General features: G+C 33.6%; 1 protein-coding gene across 3 annotated transcripts; it reads right to left on the bottom strand.

Annotated features, from left to right (window-relative positions):
• Positions 1-214: 214 nt before the first annotated feature.
• LOC147395346 (GATA transcription factor 8-like) lies at positions 215-5,261 on the bottom strand. Of its 3 annotated transcripts, none has more exons than XM_086450736.1 (5): positions 5,087-5,261; positions 4,423-4,498; positions 3,985-4,241; positions 1,973-2,227; positions 215-1,323 (listed from the first exon to the last, which is right to left on the bottom strand). In XM_086450736.1, the coding sequence occupies exons 4-5, from the start codon at positions 2,219-2,221 to the stop codon at positions 541-543; spliced, it is 1,032 nt and encodes a 343-aa protein (XP_086306862.1). In that variant the 5' UTR covers positions 2,222-2,227; positions 3,985-4,241; positions 4,423-4,498; positions 5,087-5,261; the 3' UTR covers positions 215-540. The 3 variants fall into 3 exon arrangements, with proteins under 3 accessions (XP_086306862.1, XP_086306861.1, XP_086306863.1); XM_086450735.1 differs by lacking the exon at positions 5,087-5,261 and adding an exon at positions 4,707-5,080; XM_086450737.1 differs by lacking the exon at positions 5,087-5,261 and adding an exon at positions 4,707-5,080 and having other exon boundaries at positions 4,423-4,495.
• Positions 5,262-11,155: the final 5,894 nt, after the last annotated feature.

Here is an 11,155-nt window from a genome sequence, read left to right as displayed (position 1 = left end):
TTATGTTTTAAAAAAAGAGATCTACTATTGCCACACCAATTCCTATATAAATCACCAAAGAATTAGACACAAGTAGTGTGGCGTTAGCAAAAGTTGGTGTGGCAATAACTCTCTTTAAAATTTTAATAGCAGACATTACAGATTAACTGTAAATGACACAATCATCAGAGTACCAAACCCACCATTGAACATGAGAAAATGTAGATGATGCATCAAAAGCTCAAAACCCATTTAAAATTTTCCTAATAAAAATCAACACTGCAAAAAGAATTCCAACAAAACAAAAAATTAGACCAAAAGAAGACAAATTTCAATCCCTACATGGACCTAAACATCCCTAAAATTTAAAATCCTAACCCTAGCCTTCCAACTTTCTCTACCCATTTCAAATTTTCTCTACCTTCTAAAATATGATCATCTATTGCTCCTATTCCCTTCCCCCACCACCTCTGTACAACAACGACCAGAAAGAAAAAAAAAAGGAATAAAACAAAGATTTAAACAAAATAAAGAACTTTGTGTCTCTTCCTCTCCCATCCCTCATATGTAATCAGGCAAATGACTGCTCCTTGGCATGAATTCTGGCACATCTGCTGCCATATTTTGGGCACCCTTGGTCCTCATCTCTTGAACTTTTTTGTGGGAGTTGGAATGCAACGACGGGACGAATGTTGGGCTAGCTGCGGGGCGGTATTCAGGGAAGAGCCGGCCTGACTTATAGCGGACTCCACAAGCATTGCAGAGAGTCTTGGGTCCCAACGGACCCGCTCTCCATTGTGGAGTCTTTGTTATCTCACAATGCAAACATTTCCTAACTGCCACAGTCTGCTGCTGCTGCTGCTGCTGCAAATCAAAGTGATCAGTATCACTTTGTAGAGGTGGTAGTTTCTTTTTCTTCTTTTTCATCTTCTTCTGTTCTGACATGTCAGGTTTTGGTATCTTCTTTAAGGGATGGGACTCCGCAAAATTCTCAAATTCTGAGGTGGAGATTGGCGGGGAGGGTTCGGTTACCGAAGAGGTGGGGGAGATGAGAGGGATTGCGGGCCATGTGTTGAAGGTTGCAGGACGTGGGCGTTTGGTTCGAGCACGCCCAGGTATGTGTGTCTTGGGAGAGAGTGGTATGACCTTTCCTCCAGAACATGAGCTGCTACTTTCAAGGACGGAGACTGGGCTCGAAGTACGGAATTGGTGGGAGTCGCTATTGTGGTTGGTGGTGGTGGTGGTGTTTTTGATGTTGGAGTCTTCATCGAGGGTGATGCTTCCAGCAGAGAACGAGTCCTCAACGAAGTTAGACAGCCACTCCAGCTGAGCAATGTCTTCATGCTGACACAAAGGATAGCGAAACATAAACATCAGACAATATCGATACTACTTCGAAGATTTTTATTTTTAATTTTTTTAAGGGGGAAATTTGTGATCTCTGCTGAGTAGTTTTGGCATTTTGCTGTAATGCTTTTCAGCTTGAAAAACACTTTCGTTACTAACTTAGTAAGATTTTAACTCTTACCAAGGGTCCTTGAGCTCAAATGGATTACCACATTGGCAATCCAACACCAATGCGCTCTAGATTTTTTGGAACAGAATATTAAAAAAAAAAAAAAATTCAAAAACCAATTTTTTGGGCCTTGATCCAAGGTTTCGAAAATGGATGGCTACCGATCTTCCATGGAACTCCCAAATTTAAAGTTCAAATTAGAATTCAACGGTGAAAAGTAACATTTAAAACAAAAAAATCAAAGATCACAGAATCTTGTCCTCTACAACCCTGTGGCATCAGGTCATGTTTTTGGATGCCACAAAGATGAGCTCCATAGCCCTTTGTGAAATTTCAAATCTTACCAAGTTAGTAAGGCTAATTGGACTCTTTCGAATTTCAACAAGAAATCGTGCATCTTGCAGTCTCACAATTATTCTTCACTTTAATTTATTTGGTACCATATTAGAATGGAAACTGTCCACCTACGAAACTCACCGGAACAGGGAGCTCGGTGGGAAGCTCTGAAGTGTTATTGGTGCTGTTGCCAGAGAAAATGGAGCCAGAACCAGCCAGAGAATCTGATGGGGCAGGCCAAATGCCTTGGAAGGCATTATTACAATCTCCTCCAACAACGTCACCACCTTCGACATCTTCACTAGGAAAATCGAGTAAATCATCGATTTGGTCAAAGAAATCCCCGCAGAAATCCATGTCCATATCATCCATGTAGTTGGGCTCAATCATGTTTGCCTGAAGAACGTAAATATGGATGAAAAAAAATAAAAAATTATTGTACATTCCTTCCTCCAAATCACCTACAAATATAAATGATTACCAGTAACAAAAAAAGATAGCTTATTTTTATAAATTACGTTTTTTTTTAACGGATTTATTTACGCTTGTTAGCAAGTAAATAAACCAGTAACCCATAATCCAAGAATGTTCCGTTTGTATTGACTTAAAAGGAAACCTAATTGAAAAAAATATCCAACATGCGTCGTGATAACAGGGTGGAGCCATGGTGCCCCCCATTTTCTTTAGCCTGTGTTGGCCACTTGCCTAGCACAAACTCCTTATGGTGCATGCTAGTAATCATGGTTTCTAGCTATTAAGATTTTAGAAAAGTGCATAAACTCTTAATTAGCCAAATAGATATAATTTATATAAGAGCTAAATCTTTTCAAATTAGTGAAAATATAAGTAAAAAAGTATAACAAACGGACAAAATGGGAAAAAAATTACACAATGCATTGAGCTTTGACAATGATAACAACGACAACCTAAAGTGTTACAAAAGTTATAAATTCTCACAACCAAATTCCCTAATTGTGAATAATTTTTTAATTCTAGAGAGAAAAAAAAAAAGAAGAAAATTTGGTGTTGATCGATAATAATATCAATCAAAGATAGTTTGGTGGTGGTCTTGAATGTTGGATGTTCTGAAAATTGTCCTTAATTGTAGGGTTTGACACACTTGGGCAGCATTTAGAAATGCTTTTTGGGATGCTTCCCACTCTTTTGGCCTCTAAAAGCACTTTTGAGGCTTGAAATTACGGTTTAGTAAATACTTGGCTTCCAGCTTCCCACCAAATTCAATAGCAAAAATTGGGCGGAAACAAGAAGTTGCCCAGGCCAACTCTGTGCTTCTTCCAACATTTGCGACAACCTGACGGAACTTAAAATTATGAATTTTTATTTTTATTTTACAAAAACACATTTATAAATACCATATATAATTTTTCTAAGATACTCTATCAATGACCAAAAGACCAAAACTTTTTGTATAATTTAGAAAATACCCGAAGAAATTGTTTCCCAAAAAATACTTCTAAACACGCACCAAACAAATGGTTTGAAGACATTGAAACTCAACTTGAATGCCCAGTTGAGCTAAGTTGACAACTCACGAGTAAACTCAATCAAGTTTTGAGTCGACTCGAGATTGAACGACAAATTTCACAATTGTGATTCTCATAAAAGTGATCCAAACAGAAATGCTTCTAAATGTATCCACCGACACGTGACATGCCAGACAAATCAATCCAAAACTGTCCCCACCAAATGTGACCCCCAGGCGCATGTTAGCAAATGCTGGTAATTAACCACAGATTGGGTAATTTAAAGGGAAGACGAGGTTTGGGGAGAGGTTTTGCCCAAGGAAAAACGACAGGGAATCTATTCCCACACCAAATTTTACTAAGAACACCCCAATTATATGACACTAACAAAGAATTAGCACACATATTGGGGTGCTCTTAGTAAGAGTCAGTGTGGCAATAGAATCTCTCAAAACCAACCAGTGCCAAGGGTTCGAATGGTAAATTGACGCAACCTTCTTCTTACATTGGAAAGAGAAAGATAACGTTGTGAACCCTTGTACGGCCGAAAAGCGGTTCAATCAGGGTCTAACCTCCGCCGGACCAATTTGACAAATTTTTGGTCCAACCATCGGTTCGGTTTTCAAACTCGTCACTGCAAATAGGACAAAGTCTTTTTTGGAAGCAAACCTTAGAAATCAAAAAGGGGCTATTTGCCGTTGCAGAGCTCTTCTTCACAAAAAATAAAAATCGAAGCTTTTTTTCCTTTGAATCCCACAGTTTCTACTCCTTCAATGGCGATTTTGTTGGGAGGGTTGCAATTATATGTCGTCCAAATGGAGAAGATGCAGAGAAGAGCGAAATCTACCACAGAGGATTAGTGGTTCTCAGTAACTGATGAAGAAAAGGAGGAAATTCGAATGGAATCCAGGATTTTTCTCGAACTTCTGCGAAATAGAAGGGAAATTAGAAATGAGAATGTGAATAAGACGAAACCCTGATTTGGATATTTCAAGAGAAATGCATGCAAGCTCTCGAAAATCCAAATTTCAGGAAAATATGAAAGGGCTTTTCTTCCCAACTACCGAAAAAACTCTAAAAAATAAAAGTTGAAATTGAGAGAGAGACCTGAACTTGAATTGGCGCCAAAGTTTCAAAGCAAAAGCACCAAACTAGTACGAAAAGCTGCAATTTTCTCGAACTCCTGCGAAACAAGCAAAACGAAACCACTGTGATATTTCAAGAGAAATGCATGCAAGTTCTTCAAAATTCTGGAAAATCAAAGAGCTTTCTATACTAATTCCCTAGGAATTTCTCAAAAAAACTTTGCAAAATCGAGAGAGCGAGGCGTCACAAGAATTTCCGTCAAAAATTACGAACTTGAAACAAAACTAAGTTAAAGCAGTACAAACCTGTGTTAAAACCCTAGTTCCTGCTTAAATCTCCAGTTCAAGAGAGTCTCACAATTTTCAACAACACTTTCAAAGAAACGAACCCAAAGAAGAAAATGAGGAACAAAATCCAACCTTTTTAACCTAAACCCTTTATTCCTCTATGAAAACTCAAGCAAACCCAAACCTTTTTAACTTAAACAAACCTAAACCTTTTTAACTTAAAAAAAAAAAAAAAACCTTAATCCTCCATGAAAACTCAAACAAAACAGAGAAACAGAAAGCTAAAGAGAGAAAGAAAGATGGGGAGATTGGAAGTGTTGGAGAAGAAGAAATTGAAATGGAACCCTAAAAAGGGGGGAAAACAGAAGGTGAGAAGGAGAGAAGGTTAGGGTTTCTACCTCTGGTAGGTGAGGCTCTGCCTTCATTGGTAGCTGTCTTTTACGATGCCCTCTCACTGTCTAAACTGTCGTAACGTTGAAGTATTCACACACACTCCAACTGGGCCCACCACCACCCTCTTCTCTCCATTTTTTTTTTTTTTTCAAAAAAGGAAAAAAAAAATTCAAAATTTCTTCCACCTCTCTCGCATTGATTGATATTCGATTTTCACAAGTTCAAAAAAATTAAACCTTTACAGAGCGTTTACAGATAAATACAGAGTAAGCAAGAAGACTATAAGTGAGTTTCTTTCCACTGTTCTCTGTTTCAACTTAAGATAGTTACTACTGCTATTTTTTAAACTGATGACATCATATGCCCCTTGACCACAGTCTTCTATAATAGACAAAGAGTAAATGACACAGAAGGGTGGGTATTCTCAAAACCAAGTTCACATTAATGAATATTTCAAATTATAAATGTACCCTTACGATCGTTATTTTACTGATATAGTTTATATTAGTTAAGGGTCAGTGTCTCGATGACTCGTGAAGAATTACTTATTAGAAAACACATAATATCAACCGTGTAAACATGAAAATCCATAACTTTGATACGTACATATCTCGATAAGATACATTTTAAGGAGATTTATCTCAAGAATGCATCTCAATGGTGGGATTATATGTTTTTTCCATGACTCATCCGAGGCTAACCCTTAATGGGTCGGGTTATAATGGTCAAGATTTATACACATCCCAATAACACACATCCCAGGAATACTCTTACCAAAGATAAGGCTCTATTATTAGATTGTGTATTTGACTAATGTAATTTTTCCTTTGGTCCTTCATGATCCTTCCAAATTCGGAATCCAAAACTTATTTAATTTTTTAAATTACAAAATTAATCTTACATTATATTTTGAAGTTTCTAAAATAATTTTTTAAAGGGGAATGCTAATATCCAAAACCTCGTGGAGACTTGAGATGGATTTTGTTCTCTTAATAAATGCATTTATCATGTTGATACTAATTGTCAAAGTACTTATTACAAAAATAAATAAATAAAAAGATTAAAATGTCCTCACAATGGTAAAAGACAATCATTTACTAGGTAAACAAACATTATTATGTAAAAAATTATTATACCCTTATCGTTTTCACAAAAAGATAAAGTAGGTATGGGCATTATACCCTTTCTTAAATGAGTCTTATTGTCTTGATAAATGCATTTATTATGTTGGCACTAATTGCTAAAGTATTTATTATAAAAAAATATATATTTAAATTAAAAAGACTAAAATGCCAGTAACATTTATTTGGTAAAATACAATCATTTACTAGGTAAAGAAGCATTTATTATGTAAAAGATCATTATATCCTTGCCTTTTTCACTAAAAGTTAAAGAGTCAATGCTGGGGTAACACAATGGGAAACACAAGGGTGACAAAAATATGTGGTGTTTTGCATATTATCGAAGATGTTTTTCCGTGAGATACGAACATCTACGGTTATGTGTGTGCCACCACATCATTTTTGTCACCTTTGTGTCTTGATTAGTTTCCAAAGTCGAAATAGGTATGGATATTATTGAAAATAGAATGTGGTGGACAATGCTAACATCCTCATGAGGTAATGGGTGTTAGCATTCTCTTTTCTAAGGACACACGTTAAACTGCAATTAATACACTTTAGTAATTGGAATATGAGGGTATTTTGGTATATAAAAAATTAAGGGAATTTTTTGTACTAAATCCAAATTTCAAAGAGCATATTATCTTTCTTTAATGAGTTTGTTCCCTTAATAAATGCATTTAGTATGTTGACACTGATTGCCAAATCATTTATTACAAAAAAAAAAAAAAAAAATTAATCAAAAGTTTGCAATGCTTTCAACATTTGTTTGGTAAAAGACAATCATTTACTAGGTAAAAAGCATTTGTTATGTAAGTGACCATTATACCTTAATTTTTTCATTAAAAGATAAAATAAGTATGGGCATTATTGAAAAAGAAATGTGACCGACAATGTCAATGTCTCCGTAAGATCTTGGATGTTAACATTTTCCTTTTTTAAATGAGTCTTGTTCCCTTAATAAATGAATTTATTATGTTGACAATGAGTGTCAAAGTACTTATTACAAAAAAAAAAAAAAAATAATATCTAAAGACTAAAATGTCTTTAACATTTTTTTTGGTAAAAGACAATTATTTATTAGGTAAAGAAACATTTATTATGTAAAAGATCATTATACCCTTATCTTTTTCACTAAAAGATAAAATAAATATGGGTATTATTGGAAAGGGAATGTAGTGGATAATACTAACGCTCCTTGAGGTCTTGGATGTTAGCATCCCCCTTCCTTAAATGAATCTTGTTCTCTTGATAAATGCATTTATTATGCTAACACTGATTGCCAAAGCATTTAATACAAAAAATATATATTTAAATCAAAATATTAAAATGTTCATAGCATTTGTTTGGTAAAAGACAATCATTTACAAGGTAAAAAAGCATTTATAATGTAAAAGACTATTATACCCTTATCTTTTTCACTAAAAGCAAATCAAATATATGCATTATTAAAAAAAGAATGTGGTGGACAATGCTAACGTCCCGTGAAATCTTGGATGTTAGCATTCCCTTTCCTTAAATGGATCATGTTCCCTTAATAAAAATATTTATTATGTTGACACTGATTGCTAAAACATATATTACAAATATATATTTAAATCAAAAGACTAAAATGCCATTTATATTTATTTAGTAAAAGACAATCATTTAATAGGTAAATACATACTTGTTATGTAAAAAATCATTATACCCTTATCTTTTTACTAAAAGACAAAATAGATATGGGCATTATTGAAAAAAAATGTAGTGGACAATGGTAACGTCCTCATGAGATCTTGGATCTTAGTATTTCCCTTTCTTGAATAGGTTTTGTTAACGTTTGGGACACACGTTAAAAGGTAATAAATAAACTTTGATAATTAGCATATGAGAGTATTTTGGTAAAAAAATATTTTTTAAGGGCATTTTCATTACAAAATCCAATTTTCAAAGACTGTATTGCACCTTAACTTGTGCCCTTAGGGCACATATTAGCAAAATCCTACATAAATTAATTATAAAAATAATTTTAACCTTAATACTAACTTTTTAAACTCATGAGCAAACTCACATATCCCTTGACTAAGGTCTTTTGTCATATAACAATGATAAACGATTTAAATACATTCATCTTCAACCTCTAGTCAAACACCCTTGATTTTCTCCCAAAGTTCACCATCTTCAAACTCTTTAACCTTTCTGATAAATTTTTATTTATTGCGTCAAAGTTTGAAGGTGGAATTAAATAGATAAAACCATTGATATGCTTTGGGTGATAATTTGGTAATAAATAAAAAAACTAACTCAAAAGTAATTTTTTTTTTCCATTTGTTTGGATGGCAATTTAGTAAAAAATAATTCATAAGTCAAATTTTACAATTTAAAAGTCACTTTAACAAATTATGAGATATGTTAAAATCAATGCCAAATATAATATCGATCTTAGTATTTATGTTATATAAGAGACATCCATTAGAATGCATTTCTAAGAGATTATTTCAAAATTTGGACTTGCCATCCGAGTTTAAGAGACCATTGGAAATGCTCTAATATTATTCATCTAAAATTTAAATAAGATGTGCATGAAATAAAACGAATAAAAATAACTGAAAACGTAAAGAGAAAAAAGAAAAGAAAAGAAAAGAAAAGTAAAAGAAGAGAAAAAAAAGGGTAAATAAAGAAACTTAACAAGGGACAGTTAGCTTAGTTTGGACCCAATGGTTTGATTTGTTTAAGACACAATGGGAATGATGGGCCTCTCTTCACGCCCCCTATGGCCCTTATCTTATGTACCTTCCACCCATAACCCACATACCCTTTTAACTTACTTCAAATTTACTCTTTTGCATCTATTCCTTCCATTATACACTCTCTCTCAATCATGCCTTCTTTCTCTTTTAACTAACTTGGGTTGTACTCCTACCCTCACTTCCAATTCTCTCTCTCTCTCTCTCTCTAAAATATTACTTTTCTTTTAGTAGAATAATTATGGGTTTGAATTATGTAATATCAAACTCTAGCAAACCAACAAAAATGATATTTATTATGTTAATGCCTTGTAACAAAAATGTCTTGTACCTAACAAAAGGATGGTACATCAAGCCATTGTTTTTGGGTAATTTTTATCTAGTTTTGTAAATATTAGCCTTAGAGGTAAATATGATATTTGATAAGGAACACGTTCTGGTTACGATTTGTATAACCAAAAAGGAAGAGTAGGTTTCAAATTGGATAACTCATGATTTCATAAATGAAAATTTTAATCTTTCGCAAACATAGAAATTTTTTCTCAACTCTTATCCGTGAATGTAAACATGGTCAGCTAATGTAAATCTTATGAATTTTTTTTCTCTTGTTTATTTTTTCATATCATACATCCAATTTGTGATTGAAAGAAGATCACATTAGTATGGTCACACGATCGTAGAGCGTGATAGGGGAGAAGCGAACATTGTCAAATAAGCCATTTCATCTAAATACCCATAAAAGGAGGGCTGGCATAGTTTAATTAAAGTCAATAGTTTTTAGAAGTTAAAAAAAAAAATTTATTTGAATAATGAGTCGTGCTAGAGAGTAACATTGAAATTTACATCATTTCACACATTACTGGTGTGGAGGTGCCCATAGAACCATTGATGTTTTTCACTCTTATCTCGATAAAAAAAATTTATGATTCCGAATACGCATCCACGTCAGCAATGTGTGAAACGATGTAAATTTCAATGTTACTTATGCATTTTCCTTGAATAATATAGTATAATTTTCATGTATTGTCTCGAATTCCATAGGTGATTGGTGATGAAGATCAAAAGCATCTTGTATCTCACACCATGTATTGGAGAAAATTTTTCACTTTTCAACTCACTTAGTATACCAAAAAGGCCAAGTCACCAAATTGATTATGAAACTAGCTATGTTAGTTGAAAACTTGGCCTTATTTATGTGTTTATGTGTTTAATTTTTCAAAGAAAAATGTGATTCAAAATTTTAAAATAGTAACAAAAAAAAAAAAAAACTCAATATTAATAGATTTAATGTATTATTTTGACTCAGTTGAGTCGATTTGATGAATCATTGAGTCAAAATTTTGATCTCAAACACATCAGTTTGATGTTTCACCAGCTGAGAAAGTTGATTAGGTATTTATTTCGTTACTTAAAAGAGACGAAAGAAAATAGGTTGTGTGGATCATCAATCATGAAACTAAAAGGTGTCCATTAAGGGAATTCGAACGAATTAAGGATATTCTAGTAAGATGTGACCATCACCTATCATGATCACCCAATTTGATATCCTCAAGTGGACCTGATAATTATGGTGCCACATAAGAATTAGCACACTGTTGCACCTGAAAATTTCCATCACTACTTTCATGTGCAGCTCAATTTATATCATATTTCAAAATAAATTGAAGTATAATTGTTGATAGGGAAACCCTTTTCTTACTAAGATAGTGAGGAAAAAGACTAAACCTCATCCACCGATAAAAGACCAGAAGATTTGTTACGAATCTCAAGGTCTTTATGACGTTGGATGAGGCTTAATAAAGCCTTTTTATCCTCACTATCTTAGTAAGGCTAGTCGGACTCTTGTTGATATTAATCTCAAGTGGACGTACTCCCTAATATTAGTGTCTTCGACGATCCGAAAGATTTTTTGTTGTTATTAGAGAGGGTGAAGCTTTTGTCACCAAGTCAAATAATTTAGGTAAAATATTCAAAGTGGGTTGATCATAGAAACGTGAACTTAAATTTGATTTTGAATTTTGAATTTTGAATTTTGAATTTTGAAATATCGTAGAAACATGTCTGATAAATATGGAAATCGATTATGTGTGTTTGAATGTATAAGGAAATATTGGATTTTATTTGAAAGAGTGGACTTCATATTTTCTTGACACATGGGAAAATCACATTCTCCAATGGAATACGGAAAATATATCGCCAAAATTATAGGCTAATTTCATTTTTGGTC

This window comes from Akebia trifoliata, chromosome 8, assembly GCF_017979445.1.
Source record: "Akebia trifoliata isolate Shusen 1 chromosome 8, ASM1797944v1, whole genome shotgun sequence".
NCBI lineage: Eukaryota > Viridiplantae > Streptophyta > Magnoliopsida > Ranunculales > Lardizabalaceae > Akebia > Akebia trifoliata.
Note: the sequence above shows the minus strand (reverse complement) of the source record. Positions and strands in the feature narration are given on the sequence as shown.

Excerpts from the sequence above, each read along its gene's own strand:
- LOC147395346 (XM_086450736.1), bottom strand. The coding sequence starts at position 2,221 with ATGATTGAGCCCAACTACATGGATGATATGGACATGGATTTCTGCGGG. Across the intron at positions 1,324-1,972 it reads CCACCGAGCTCCCTGTTCCG|CATGAAGACATTGCTCAGCT; the intron begins GTGAGTTTCGTA and ends CCTTTGTGTCAG.